The 15,916-nt window shown below is 42.8% G+C and overlaps 1 protein-coding gene across 1 annotated transcript in view; it reads left to right on the top strand.

Annotated features, from left to right (window-relative positions):
- The window catches only part of LOC138637369 (uncharacterized), a 74,863-nt gene that overhangs the window by 34,423 nt on the left and 24,524 nt on the right, over nucleotides 1-15,916 (top strand). The window contains exons 3-6 of the mRNA XM_069725970.1: nucleotides 113-232; nucleotides 508-627; nucleotides 704-826; nucleotides 1,182-1,264. Coding sequence (XP_069582071.1) covers nucleotides 113-232; nucleotides 508-627; nucleotides 704-826; nucleotides 1,182-1,264 — 446 coding nt within the window. The remainder of the gene's footprint in view (nucleotides 1-112; nucleotides 233-507; nucleotides 628-703; nucleotides 827-1,181; nucleotides 1,265-15,916) is intronic.

Below are 15,916 nucleotides of genomic sequence, written 5' to 3'. Positions count from 1 at the left end.
AGTAAAAAGCCAGCAGCAAAGTGGTGTCCCTATACCTGGCAGAGACCAGTGACCTACAGTAACATTTATTTTCGCATAGTCATATTTTTGTTTTTACTATTTGTATCTACAGTGAATACACAGCTTCCTCCAGAGTTCCTGGGGCCATACCAACCACTGCTACAATCCAGCGACCTTGAGGTTCAGCAGATGTCATCTTTATCGCTTGTCAACTTTCTGCTTGATGGAAATTGTAAGTTTTGAACTTTTGTGTTTATACAGCTATTGACTACATATAACTGTACCAGAAAGTGTTGTAACTCATACTAAACTGGCATTCCCTCTAAAACATTTATGGAATCCATTAGCAATGACAAGTTTTTTAGGTGGTGGTCCACCTGTCTGTCATCGGAGCTGTTATTTTTACATATATGTAATTATGTATTTTGTTGTAAAAAAAAAAAAAAAAGTTAAAGTTAATATATTAGATTTTAAAAAGTAAGTATAGCTGATAACTTGTGTTTACAGTGAACAAGGAGATGGTGGTCAAGATGGGTTTGCTTGAGCCAATACTGGAGCTACTGGAGTCTGGGGATTCTACTGTACAGTGTAACTCCTGTGCATGCATCATGACTTTGGCTATATCAGGTAAGGATTAAAATTCTAGCTATGTCATTATTTATATATTTTCTATATTTTTAACTGAGTACTCTCTTCCTTCCAGAATACAGTCGTGAAGCCATTGGCATTGCTGGAGGAGTCCTGCCTCTACTTACATTGGCAAAGTCCTATGATCCAAGGGTTCAACGAAATGCGGTTGGAGCTATTCTCAATCTGACTAGATCAGGTTGTTAAATAATGATTTGCTTACTTTTGCAATAATTTTATTAAACATTTTTTGACACCCCATTAAAGGTGTTGAATTTTCAAAAGCAAATTTGTAGCATGTTACTGGCCATTCATAATTGCAAGATGTTTTAGTAGCCATGCCAGGTGGCCATGAAGGTTGACGATTTCATCATAAAATGCTTAGCATGTTGTGTGTTTTTTTTTGTTTTTGTTTTTTTAAATCTGGGCGATCAGCCAGATATAATACCTGTTAGATGTACATGACATTAGATTAGGTTTTGTTGTAAATTCAATCGACAGGAAAATAAGGACTTAACAAAAGCTTTACACGTTGTATTTTTGTATGTTTCTAGAGAGGAATAAAAGCATTCTGTGCCAAGCAGGGGCACTGCCAGTTCTCACCCTTCTTCTACAGTCACCAGACTCAGAAATTCAGGTATGAAACAGTAATACACATTGTTTAATGGGGTTATGTATGTGTATGTGTGGGTTTGTGTGTGTATATATATATATATATATATATATATATGTATATGTATATGTGTATATATATGTATATATATGTATATATATGTATATATATGTATATATATGTATATATATATATATACACATCATGCTCCTGTGCAGGCATATTTGTCTCAAAGTATTGTAATGCGCATGTGTGGGCAAAGAGCAAAGGCGCAGAGAAGTATGCCTGCACAGGAGTGCGATGGAGACACTGGATGACTTGTGTATGTGTTTATACGGTGTGTGTGTGTGTGTATATATGTATATGTGTGTATATATGTATATATTCAAAAATTCCATCTGTGTTGACGTTGTTTCACAATGCAATTGTTTATATCTATAATCAGACATGATGTATCCAAAGTATATCAAGACATATGTTCTGCATGAATGAAAACCACTGGCAATATCTTGTATAAGGCCAGTGTCAGTGGTTGGCAATTTCTGTGCGCACATTACTAGCTATTTGTACCTTCTGTTGACCAGAAGCTACCTGTTATAATCAATAGGTTGCTGTTTACTTGGCATATGAAATCTTTCATCAAATATGGCTTGAATGGACTTTATCCTGCTATATAGCAACTGGTATTGGCAGTGAATATCTCTTGGTTTACAACACTGTCTGAATTTTTTTTTAAATGTTACAAATTTCATCTTTATTTTAATACAGTAGGTTATCCTAACACATAAGCAATGACTTGCCTGTTATAATAACCCTGATACGCTGCAAAATTAGCCCAATCGTCGGGTGGTTGTTATTGATTTTTCTTTTTTTTTTTTTTCTACATCCCTTTTAAGTATTTGACAGTGTCTCACAGGTAGTCTCTGGTGAGTCTTTGATGGCGCTGTGTATTTTCTCTGTGAAAAAAATTCAAAACCTCACCAAATACTCATTGTGGGATCGTATACTTTCAGGGAACTTGCATTCAAAGAAACAGCCCAGCCGACATTCACTTTTTTTAAATGATTTTTTGGGGGCGACAATAGTTTTCAGATAGGAATGTTCAGTTAGAGAAGTGTTTTTTTTTTTTTTTTTTTTTTCCTCTTCACACCAAAGGCCCCTTCACATTAAGCGACGCTGCAGCGATACCGACAACGATCCGGATCGCTGCAGCGTCGCTGTTTGGTCGCTGGAGAGCTGTCACACAGACAGCTCTCCAGCGACCAACGATGCCGGTAACCAGGGTAAACATCGGGTAACTAAGCACAGGGCCGCGCTTAGTAACCCGATGTTTACCCTGGTTACCATCCTAAAAGTAAAAAAAACAAACAGTACATACTTACCTACCGCTGTCTGTCCTCCAGCGCTGTGCTCTGCACTCCTCCTGTACTGTCTGTGTGAGCACAGCGGCCGGAAAGCAGAGCGGTGACGTCACCGCTCTGCTTTCCGGCTGACCGACGCTCACAGCCAGTACAGGAGGAGTGCAGAGAAGCACAGCGCTGGAGGACAGACAGCGTTAGGTAAGTATGTACTGTTTGTTTTCCATTCGCCATGACAGCACCCACGAGAGAGGGGATCCGCCCCTAGGAACAGGAAACCTACAGAGAGATAAAAGGGGCGGCCCCCCCCTCGCTCCTCAGTTGGTTTCCTGTTCCTAGAAGGGAACCCACAGAGGAACTCTATGGAGTACAGATGAAGAGGAAGGTCCGCCTGGATGCCGCCTGTCCGTCTCTGCTGAGAGACAGGGGCTCCAGGACGGATGGACAGAGTCGGGGGTTCCTGCTGGCTCCCCCCTCATCTGCGACAGCTTGGAACAACAATGTCCCTGCTGGGGCATCGTTGTAGATTTTAACCAAGGAAGGTACCTCAGGTAAGGGGCTGATTTCGGTGCTGCCTGGCAGATCGGCGACGCTTCTCCGTTCCTTGATGGCGGTGGAAGCGGCCGGCAAACAGCGGGGACGCCAGCACAGGCACAGTGCTGCGGCGCTCCCGGGGCTCAGTGTCATTTCCGGTGCAGCCTTGCAAGAGCGGCCGGCAGGTGAGGACGCCGGCGCATGCGCAGTGCAGCGGCGCTCCAGGACTCCGAGGGCAGGGCCTGACAGGGGTCGGCGCTTAATGATGAAGCGGCCGGCAAGCTGCGGGGACGCGTGCGCAGTGCGGCGGCGCTCCCTGAACTCCGGGGTCGCGCTGTCACTTCCGGGGGCATCGCCATACTGATTATTAGAAGCGATCATTCCCCCTCCCCTCCCCCCCGAACTACACTACGGAACTGGTAAAAAAAAAAAAAAAGGGGGGAGGGGGTGTGTGGGACTGACGTTATAAATTACAGCTCAGCTGTGTAGGAAGTGCGTGTGGAAGGGAGAGGAATGTCGTCCCATGAGGAGATTTGTGAGCGCCCTATGGAGGAGTTAATTGTACCCAGTGAGAATGTCAGGAAGAGAAGTGGTGCAAAAGTGAGCGACTCCACTGACAAGTCAGGGAGGAGGTCGTCCCGTGGCACACCCCAGGCCGAACAAAAGAGTCGAGACCCGGTATATACAGATACTTCGGGGTGAGTGTTTTCTTAAGCTTTATGAAGGCTTATGTTGGTCTCCTCTCCTTATGTATTTGTAGGGGAAGAGGACTGGAAAGACCAAGCACGTGCAGTGTGCAATATGTACTGAGCCCTTACCTGATGCATATAGCAAAAAATTGTGCCAAGCCTGTATAGATAACAACCTGCGGCAGGAAGAGTCTGTTAAAATGAACGAAATACGTCTTATGATTCGGGAGGAGCTTCAGAATTTACGAGGCAGTCCGTCTGTAAATATGGAAAGGAGAGTTAGCAGGGCATCCTCGCCTAAAGCTGACACGTCGGCAGAAAGTGGGGAGGTCGAGTCAGATGTCTCTCAGTTATCGGGTTCATCAGATGAGGAGGACTATGTCTGCTTTCCTACTGATGGCATAAATAACTTGGTTAAATCCATAAGGAGTACTATGGGGGTTTCTGAATTAAAGGAACCTCAGACTCAGCAGGAAGTAATGTTCGCGGGTCTGTCTCAGCGAAAGGGCCATGTGTTCCCAGTGAACCAGGCTATAAAAGACCTGGTCAAGAAAGAATGGAGTAAGGGTCAAAAGGGGTTTGTGCCAGTGTCCTGTAAGAGACGCTACCCCTTTGATGATGAGGACTTGGCCACCTGGGCTAAAGTACCGAAGGTTGATGCGGCTGTGGCATCTACCGCTCGCCGTTCCGCTTTACCGGTAGAAGATGCGGGTTCTTTGTCCGACCCAATGGACAGAAAATCTGATGCGCTTCTCAAAAATTCATGGGAAGCCTGTGTGACTGCATTTAAGCCTGCAATCTCCGCTACTTGTACCAGTAGATCCATGTTGGTCTGGCTGGAGCAGCTAGATCAGAACATCAGAAGTGGCATGTCCAGGGAGAAGTTGCGAGCCTCCATTCCATTGATCAAGGGGGCTGCGGCATTTATATCTGATGCCTCAATAGACTCTCTCCGCCTGGCAGCGAGATCAGCTAATCTCTCAAATACGGCCCGTCGGGCATTGTGGCTAAAGAACTGGAAGGGAGATGCCCAATCCAGAGCTAAGTTGTGTGCCATTCCCTGCCAGGGTGAGTACCTCTTTGGAGCTGTCCTGGATGACATACTCACTAAGGCGGGCGAAAGGAAAAAGGGGTTTCCTAATCCCTTTTCCTTCCTACAGAAGGGCGTTCAGGAAGCCACCATTTGGAAGGAAAGGAGGCTTTAAAGACCGCTGGAGTAACAGGGAGTTCAGGCAGAAGGGCAATTTGTTCAACAAGCGACCCTTCAAACCAGCGGATAAGTTCCGTGAACCCTATTCCACCGGTGGGCGGTAGATTGCTGCAATTTATAGGACAATGGAAAGAGATAACGGCCAATACATGGGCCTTAAATTTAATTTCGTCAGGTCTCACCTTAGACCTCATCCGAATACCTCCGGATTCTTTTCTTCTTACCTCCCAAAAATCCAGGCTGCAGCAAGAAGCGCTGGAAACTGAAGTCAAATCTCTTTTGTCCAAACAAGTGTTAATAAAAGTTCCACCATCTGAAATAGGAAAGGGCTTTTTTATTTCTGATAACTAAGCCTGATGGGTCCTTTAGGACTATATTTAATTTGAGGAAGTTAAACACCTTCATAAGACCTAAAGCCTTTAAAATGGAGTCCATTCGGTCAGCCATAAAAAATTTATTTCCCAATTGTTACATGGTGGTACTGGATTTTAAGGATGCTTACTACCATCTGCCTATACACCGGTTACACCAGCAGTTTCTTAGAGTGGCAGTTGTATTAGATGGTCAGGTTTGTCATCTGCAGTATAGGGCAATGCCCTTTGGCTTATCTATGGCTCCGAGGGTGTTCACGAAATTGTTGTTGGAAGTAATGTCTTTTTTACGGTTAAAAGACACACTAGTCATCCCGTATCTACATGATCTACTAATAGTGGGAAAAGACTCCCTACAGTGTGAACAGAGATTGGAGGAGGTAGCTTTTTCATTGCAATCTCTTGGTTGGATTATTAATTGGGAGAAATCCAGACTCCGGCCTGTTACGTGTCAGAAGTTCCTTGGCCTCCTTTTAGATTCAGTTGAACAAATATGTTGTCTGCCAGATAGCAAAAAGACCTCCATAATTGATAAAGTGAACTTAGCAGTCAATAGGCGTAGTATGACTTTGAGAAGTGCCATGTCATTACTAGGCTCGTTAACTTCTTGTATTCCTGCAGTTGAGTGGGCACAGTTTCATACCAGGCAGCTGCAGAGATTTATATTACAGGAGAGTATTGAAAATCAGGGATGTCTAGACCAGATAGTTTTTCTTCCGTCAGAAGTGGTACACTCCCTCACTTGGTGGTTAGATTGGGGAAATCTGTCAAAAGGAGTCCTGTGGGTAATCACTCCTTCAAATATAGTTACCACAGATGCTAGTCCTGATGGTTGGGGAGCACATTTTCGGGATCAGATGGTCCAGGGTCTCTGGTCCACATCAGAGTATGGTAATTCTTCTAATGTAAAAGAGTTAAGAGCTGTATATTATTCCCTGCTCCACTTTCTTCCTCAGCTGCGAGGCTCTCACACAAGGGTCCTCTCCGACAACACCTCTGCGGTGGCCTATCTAAACCGTCAAGGAGGTACAAGGTCAGACACTCTTATGAAGGTGGCGTCAGACATCATAAGGCTAGCCGAAGGTCATCTGTTGTCCTTATCAGCGGTACACATAAGAGGGGTAGACAACTTTCAGGCCGATTTTCTAAGTCGTCATACTCTTCATCAGGGGTAATGGATGCTCAACAGGAACATTTTCAGAATGATAACATCTCGATGGGGCATGCCTCAGATAGACTTGTTCTCAACAAGATCCAATCGACAGGTCAGGATGTTTGCCTCCCTGTGCAGGCTGGACAATCCAGACATATTAGATGCCCTTCAGGTACCGTGGACATTCGACCTGGCATACGCATTTCCCCCATGGAATCTATTACCCACGGTGATAAGGAAGATAAGAGAGGAAGGGGCAAGGGTTCTGCTAATAGCCCCCTTTTGGCCCAAGAGGCCATGGTTTTCATGGCTCAGAGCCATGTCGGTGACAGATCCGTGGATTCTGCCTCTGGCCGACAACATGCTGTCTCAAGGTCCGTTTTTCCATCCTCAGGTGAAGGGCATGAACTTAACTGCCTGGAATTTGAGAGGCAATTACTAAGCAAGAGAGGGTTTTCTAGTGGTTTAATAGATACCCTTATGAAGAGTAGAAAGCCTTCTACCACCAGAATTTATGTTAGTCTGGAAAAAATTTCTTCAGTTTCACACTACACAAATTTCTTCAGAGGTGCCTATATTTTCAATACTGGAGTTTTTACAAAAAGGGCTAGAATTGGGATTTTCAGTTAATACTTTGAAAGTTCAGGTTTCAGCGTTAGGAGCCCTCTTCAGTTATGATATCGCAGGTGATAGATGGATATCCCGTTTTATATCCGCATGTGAACGGTCGAAGCCAATAAATATTCCACAGGTGCCCCAGTGGGATTTAGCTTTGGTCTTGGATGCATTGACACAAAGCCCATTTGAGCCTATCCATGCAGCCTCATTAAAGAACATTTCATTAAAAGCGATATTGTTGGTAGCTTTGGTGTCAGCTAGAAGAGTGAGTGATCTGCAGGCGTTGTCAATCGATCCTCCATACTTATCTATAACACCTGATAGAATAGTTTTAAGAACAGACCCATGTTGCCTACCTAAAGTGGCTTCTAGTTTTCATAGATCCCAAGAGATCCTATTACCTACCTTTTATAAAGACCACTCATCTCCAGAAGAAGTAAGACTTCATACCCTAGATGTTAAGAGGACTATTCTAGCCTACTTAGAGAGAACTAGGGACTGGAGGAAGAGTAGGGCCCTGTTTGTGTCTTTTCAGGGTAAAACCAAAGGATCCAGAGTCACGAAGGGGACGTTATCTCGTTGGATCAGAGAAGCCATAACCTTGGCTTACAGAGCCAAAGGAAGAGATCCTCCGATGCATGTGGGGGCTCATTCCACAAGGGCCGTATCAACCTCCTGGGCAGAAAGGGCGAACGTGCCAATAGAACTTATATGTAAGGCCGCAACTTGGGCTTCACCAGGCACCTTCTATAGGCACTATAGGTTAGACCTATCCGCGGCTTCTGATCTTACCTTTGGGGTTTCGGTTCTTGACTCAGTTAACCCACCCAGTCTATAGTCTCTGAAATTCTCTCGTGGGTGCTGTCATGGCGAATGGAAAATACCGGATTACTCACCGGTAATGCTCTTTTATAGAGCCCATGACAGCACCCATTCACATCCCTCCCTTTTCTGTATATAGTTGCACGTGGTGCTTTGTTGGTGAGGTGTAAATATTAGAAGGATATAGTATAAGGTTGTAAATATGTATATATGTATATATACCTGAACCTATTAACTAAAAAACCTGGCGGCGGTTCCTCCTATTCTCTGTAAAACAACTGAGGAGCGAGGGGGGGCCGCCCCTTTTATCTCTCTGTAGGTTTCCTGTTCCTAGGGGCGGATCCCCTCTCTCGTGGGTGCTGTCATGGGCTCTATAAAAGAGCATTACCGGTGAGTAATCCGGTATTTTTTTTACTTTTAGGATGGTAACCAGGGTAAACATCGGGTTACTAAGCGCGGCCCTGCGCTTAGTTACCCGATTCTTACCCTGGTTACCAGTGAAGACATCGCTGGATTGGTGTCACACACGCCGATCCAGCGATGTCCACGGGAGATCCAAAGTTCTGGACTTTCTTCAGCGACCAACGATCTCCCAGCAGGGGCCTGATCGTTGGTCGCTGTCACACATAACGATTTTATTAACGATATCGTTGCTACGTCACAAAAAGCAACGATATCGTTAACAATATCGTTGTGTGAAGGTACCTCAACAGTTTATAATTTCCTTCAAATAAAAAAGTGCAAACCATGTGATCTGTCTTGTCCATTAAGTCCTATGCATGGTTACCATTTGTAAGCTGTAGGTTGTGAAAGACTTAAGGTACCTTCACACATAACGATATTGTTAACGATATCGTTGCATTTTGTGACGTAACAACGATATCGTTAATGAAATCGTTATGTGTGACAGCGACCAACGATCAGGCCCCTGCTGGGAGATCGTTGGTCGCTGAACAAAGTCCAGAACTTTATTTCATCGCTGTATCTCCTGTGGACATCGCTGGATTGGCGTGTATGACACCGATCCAGCGATGTCTTCACTGGTAACCAGGGTAAACATCGGGTAACTAAGCGCAGGGCCGCGCTTAGTAACCCGATGTTTACCCTGGTTACCATCCTAAAAGTAAAAAAACAAACACTACATACTTACCTACCGCTGTCTGTCCCCGGCGCTCTGCTTCTCTGCACTCCTCCTGTACTGGCTGTGAGCGTCGGTCAGCCGGAAAGCAGAGCGGTGACGTCACCGCTCTGCTTTCCGGCTGCTGTGCTCACACAGACAGTACAGGAGGAGTGCAGAGAAGCAGAGCGCCGGGGACAGACAGCGGTAGGTAAGTATGTACTGTTTGTTTTTTTTACTTTTAGGATGGTAACCAGGGTAAACATCGGGTTACTAAGAGCGGCCCTGCGCTTAGTTACCCGATGTTTACCCTGGTTACCGGCATAGTTGGTCGCTGGAGAGCTGTCTGTGTGACAGCTCTCCAGCGACCAAACAGCGACGCTGCAGCGATCCGGATCGTTGTCGGTATCGCTGCAGCGTCGCTTAATGTGAAGGGGCCTTTAAGGTGTGCCCTCAACAAAAGAGCGGTCAAAGCTGTAAGCTTATGTGCACACAAGACGCTGGGGTACCTGAAGAGTATTCCTACAGGAAGTTGTTTCCGGCGGTGTTTTGACTCCTCTGTTCATCCCAAACACTTTTATGTGATAATAACAGATGCTCATTTTGTGTAGGAGGTAATTACTGTTGTGAAAGAATGTAGCTCCTAATGCACTTGTAAAAAAAACACTTACATCTATTATGTAGTTTATTTGGCTCGACTTTTTTTTTTTTTTTTTTTTTACATCCTTAATAAAATACTAAACTAAAAAAACAGGAATCTTGGAATTTTTCACGCTGGCTACTCCTGCTTTTTACACTCTAGCACAAAACAATACATTTACATAGCCCTAAGGCCATGATCAGTATTTGGTCAGTGGGTGAGAAATGCAGAATATGACCATCTTCTCATTGTTCCTCTCCTGGTTTTGGTTTACAGATACTGATGTAAAATAATGAACGTGTGAGCATGGCCTAATAGTCAGACCATGACCCTATCTTTTGTATTGAAGTGTCTAATGAGCATATGCAAAGGTCACTGTAAATGGAGGATAAGCAGGGTCAGGATTGCCATTATCACCTATTGTGAATGGTGGATCCTGTGTTATCTGTAGGTGTATCAGGTGTTACCTTTCAGTGTAATTCCAACCCTGCTGATAAAATTCCTGTAAATTCTTCCTGAAAGGAGCAGAATCTAAAAAAAAGCCTCATTCGCCAGTGTGAAAATTTCAAGATTATGTGCTAATTTCGTGTTTTTTTTTTTTTTTTTTTAATGAAGATGCTATGAAGGCAAAAAAATGTTTGTTTTTTTTAAACTACAAGTTAACAAAAAAAATGTAAACAATCGATAATTTTCTGACCTAGTGTCTAGGTATGATCTGGTGTATTACTGGAATACTTATTTAAACTTGCAACATTTGCATATGCTATTAGGACATTTCTCCAAAGAGGTCCAATTGCGAATCCAGATATGACATTTGTAGTCAAGCTGTTTGAAGATGCAGTGAGCGGGTTATATATGTAAATGCACCTACATCTTTAATTTCATATTTGCTTGTCTTCTGTGATTGTCCTGTGTACAGAACTGACAGTAACACTTCTCACCACATGTCTGCAATGTGAACATTGTCCATTCTTACATGGCTATGCAGTTTAAAATGAACACAGAATTTTTTTGTGATGATTTTTTTTTTTTGTACAGCTACACAATAATTCCTTTGAATATTGGAGTTATCATTGTCTTTTTGGATGAACAAAATGTAGCAAATCTTAAGTGTGTCAATTTTCCTAATCTACAATCTACAGTTAAAACGTAAAGGTACCTTCACACATAACGATTTTGTTAACGATATCGTTGCAACGTCACGCTTTTTGTGACATAGCAACGATCCCGCTAACGATCTCGTTATGTGTGACAGCGACCAATGATCAGGCCCCTGCTGGGAGATCGTTGGTCGTTGGGGAATGATCAGGACCTTTTTTTGGTCGCTGATCACCCGCTGTCATCGCTGGATCGGCGTGTGTGACGCCGATCCAGCGATGTGTTCACTTGTAACCAGGGTAAATATTGGGTTACTAAGCGCAGGGCCGCGCTTAGTAACCCGATATTTACCCTGGTTACCATTGTAAAAGTAAAAAAAAACAAAAAAAAAAAACAGTTCATACTCACATTCCGATGTCTGTCACGTCCCCCGCCGTCAGCTTCTCTGCACTGACTGTCAGCGCCGGCCGTAAAGCAGAGCACAGTGGTGAGATCACTGCTTTGCTTTACGGCCGGCGCTGACAGTCAGTGCGGGAAGCTGATGACAGACATCGTAATGTGAGTATGTACTGTTTTTTTTTTTTTTTTTTTAACTTTTACAATAGTAACCAGGGTAAATATCGGGTTACTAAACGCGGCCCTGCACTTAGTAACCCGATGTTTACCCTGGTTACCCGGAGACTTCGGCATCGTTAAAGACCGTTTCAACGATGCCGCAGTCGTTCCCCTGATCGTTGGTCGCTGGAGAGAGCTGTCTGTGTGACAGCTCCCCAGCGACCACACAACGACTTACCAACGATCACGGCCAGGTCGTATCGTTGGTCGTGATCGTTGGCAAGTCGTTTAGTGTAACGGTACCTTAAGAGGAGTTACACCTCCTCCTTCACGCCCTTCAATGTTTCGCCAAGTCTAGAAGGTCCCAACATCTAGGCTGACCTTTTTGATATTACTAGTTTTACTAAAACTGCAGGTTGTGTTCAAATTTCAGTGCGGGAGAACACAGTAATACCCCCATACACCTTATACTAATGTCGTTTGAACCCGCCTATATTGACAGATTCGGCCAATGAACTAATGTGTATGAGGGCGCCGATTGACTGATGAATGGGAGAGATGTCGAATGGGAGATTGCATATGTCCGATTTCGACTTCCGATCGCATTGTTCTCCCTGCAATGAGTCACCGGCGGACTTGTCAGTCAGGGGCTTTCTCTGAGAACGCAGGAGCATTCGGCCAAGTGAGCGATCCTGTGTATGAGAGGATTTGCAGAGGTGGCTGTCGGCAGAAAGATAGGACAAAGCATCATTCGGCCCGACAGCCATCTAATGTGTACGGCCAGCTTAAGAAGGAGGTACGGTAGTGTTTGCTATGTTTTGGGAGGGATTTGAGTGTAGGACTGTAGAGTGCCCGACTCGTACTCAGACACCAGATAAAGCAGTACAAAAATAAGGCTTTGTCAGAACCATATAGGTACTTTTTCAATATAGCCACATCATGTTATGGCAATCTCTCTGCACAGTTTGGTGCGGACTAGACGTTTCTAGTGTTTACGAATGGGACTGACTATGCAGTTCTTGGGTCCTGTATGGTACTTTGGGGACTACATTTACAAAGTGAACAGTATTTATACTGTGAATGTATGGCAATATAACAGTATTTTTATATACCATATGTGGATAAGTATAGTCTTTGCTGCCTTTGTAGAACTATTTAGACTTTTATGTTTTTTTTTGTTTGTTTTTTAAATTTTGGAGGGATGTCTGTGGTCACACGTGAACATCTTATTACCCAAACTTTGACATATGACTGCTCAAAATTGCCATTGTATATTTCTGGGACAAGTGTGACTTTATTTTCCCCATCACTACAAGAAAAAGCAGCTGCTAAGCCCAGGTACCTGTAAGATGGGGCTGTGGAAAATGACCTGTTAAAGAATGTTCTGCCATTTATCAGTTACATTTAGTGAAAGGCTGGAAGCATGTCTCTTGAGCACCAGTAAGGCTTCATTTTATTTAGCGCATAACTATATTTCCATTATTGGTTTAATTAACAAGGATATTGACCCTTTATTGTAATATATGTATACAAGTGATAAAACGAAAATTGGTACATTGTGACAACATCTCTGATTTTCTTCTGATGTGTCCAGAATTGTCCTGAGTTATAGTTTCTGGCTCTCCCTTTGTCCAGGTTGTCAGCAGTAGTTGACTTGACACAAACTATGATGCCAAGGATCAGCCTGAAGACTAATGCCCTTGAGAATGAGAAATACGTATAAATTAATAATTATTATTGTTTCAAGTAAATATTGAGACCCAAGATAAAACATAGCAGACTACAAAAAATATGAACAAGCAGCCATATATTTCATAGGACCAGATGACCACAACATATTTAGTGGGCAAAAGATGCACATTAAAGTTTTGGCCTCTGCAACCACAATAAATATTCATTGAGAATAATCTGCTGCAGATGCTATACGGCTTCCAGATTTGCACCTTTCACTGTTCTTTTAGGATGTTTTTACACCAGTATAATTTCCTTCTATAACATCATGTTCTTGTGTTAAATGAAGGAATCCTATGTATGATTACATACAAGTCCTTCTGCATGCTTACTGGTATCTTGGCACAAGTTTTAATTAAATATTTGCTTAGTATGTAATCAATTGTTTTAGAAAGAGAGGCACGCGAAAAAATAAATTACACGGAAGAATTAAAGGTAATGAGTCATGAGAAAAGATCTATTGTTTAAAACATGTTTTTTGTGTTATTGCCATTTCCTTTTTTTTTTAATTACAAATTATTATTATTATACATTTTTTAGCGCCATTTATTCCATGGCGCTTTACATGTGAATACGGGGCAAATATAGACAAATACATTAAACATGAGCAGATAACAAGGCACACGAGTACATAAGGAGGGAGGACCCTGCCCGCGAGGGCTCACAGTCTGCAGGAATCTTGTAATTTTCACATTGGCCATCGTGTTTTCTTGAAATCTTACCTCCTCTTTTTTTTTTTTTTTGTAGGACAGCCATTTGTATATTAAGGGTATGTGCACACATTGCGGATTTTGCTGCGGACCCGCAGCGGATTGGCCGCTGCGGATTCGCAGCAGTTTTCCATGAATTTACAGTACCATGTAAGCCTATGGAAAACAAAATCCGCAGTGCACATGCTGTGGAAAAAAAAGTGTGGAAACGTAGCGTTGTTTATTCCGCAGCATGTCAATTCTTTGTGCGGATTCCGCAGCAGTTTACACCTGCTCCATAATAGGAATCTGCAGGTGTAAAACTGCAGGTGGAATCAGCACAAAAACCGCTGTAATTCCTCAGTAAATCCGCAGTGCGGATTTCATGCGGATTTACCAAAATCGGTGCGAAAAAATCCGCACAAGATTCCGCAACGTGTGCACATACCCTAAGGGTTCACTCACATCAGCATTTAAACTTCGGGTGCAATGCAAGGTGTTCTCATATTGTTTTTCAATTAGGCAGTGCTTATCTGCAAGTTTTTCCTCACCTGGGATTTGGGGTGCGGAATAATTTGCAGCATGCTGCGTATGGCCTTGTAAACTGGCTAAGACTCAGCAATGACAGTCAATGGGTGTGAGAAAAATAAAATCACACGGCACACGTGTGTTCCATGCTAGGTAGATAGATATTTTTTTCTATCTATCTCATATCTATCTATCTATCTATCTTATAAAATTTAAGCACCCATCTCATAGGAAACCTGGCATTTGAACAGCCAAGTATAGTAAATTCCCAGCATGAACATCAGAATAAAATGGAAATATGGATAGGCTAAAAGGAAACAATGGTGTGGGGTCCCCAATATTTTTCTTAACCAGCAATGGTGTGGGTCCCCAATATTTTTCTTAACCAGCTGAGGGAAAGCAGACAGCTGGGGGCTGGTGTTTATAGTCTGGGAAGGGGGTAACAAACATGGAGCTTATTAATATCAGGTCACAGCTGTCTACTTGGCCTTTACTGGTTATTAACAAGGGGTGACCCCCAAAATTAATGGACATTTGTCACCCCTCCATTATTAATAACCAGCAAAGGCTAGGCAGACAGCTGTGGGGTGATATTAACCCCTTAACCCCCAAGGGTGGTTTGCATGTTAATGACCGGGCCAATTTTTACAATTCTGACCACTGTCCCTTTATGAGGTTATAACTCTGGAACGCTTGCATGGATCCTGGTGATTCTGACACGGATTTCTCGTGACATATTGTACTTCATGTTAGTGGTAAAATTTCCTCGACATTACTTGCTTTGATTTGTGAAAAAAATGGAAATTTGGTGAAACTTTCACAATTTTCCAACTTTGAATTTTCATGCCCTTAAATCACAGAGATATGTCCCACAAAATACTTTAATAAGTAACATTTCCCACATGTCTACTTTACATTAGCACAATTTTGGAACCAACATTTTTTTTGTTAAGGAGTTATAAGTGGGCTTATAGACATAATAATAAGTAAAAAGGTACAAATGGTGAATCCCATATCACGTAGCCTACATCTGTTTTGCAAACATGCATTCAAAAAAATCAAAATAAGGCAAAAAGGAATGGGATAAGACAAATACCCTATAGCATAGAACAGTCCATGCCCAATAGTATCCTGCTAGCTCCAACACACGTTTCGCCTGGACGTGGCTTTTTCAAGGATTTCTTTTAGGAAATTTTTTTTTTAACCTTTTTTACTTTGTCCCTGGCAATTTTAAAAATGCTCATAAAAAGGTAGCTTTGCAATTTACTTGTTACTAAAAATCTTCCTTATTCTCAAGTATGAAAACCCGTCTATTCCACTATAACCCCACTAACCATGGAGTGGACAGAAAAAACACAAAGTCCAAAATTTGTCTTTAGATTTAACTAAACAGATTTTATTGACAATAAAATTTCTTTACAAATCTATGAAAACCTCAAGTAATGAGGGACACTACATGCTAAGAACGCCTTTAAACACTCCATGGAGTATATGAAGTGTAACAAACTCTGTTCTAGGGCTAATTATATTAAACTAGATGGTGGCCCGCATCGGGTATTCTAG

The sequence above is a fragment of the Ranitomeya imitator genome, chromosome 5 (assembly GCF_032444005.1).
Source record: "Ranitomeya imitator isolate aRanImi1 chromosome 5, aRanImi1.pri, whole genome shotgun sequence".
Lineage (NCBI taxonomy): Eukaryota > Metazoa > Chordata > Amphibia > Anura > Dendrobatidae > Ranitomeya > Ranitomeya imitator.
Note: the sequence above shows the minus strand (reverse complement) of the source record. Positions and strands in the feature narration are given on the sequence as shown.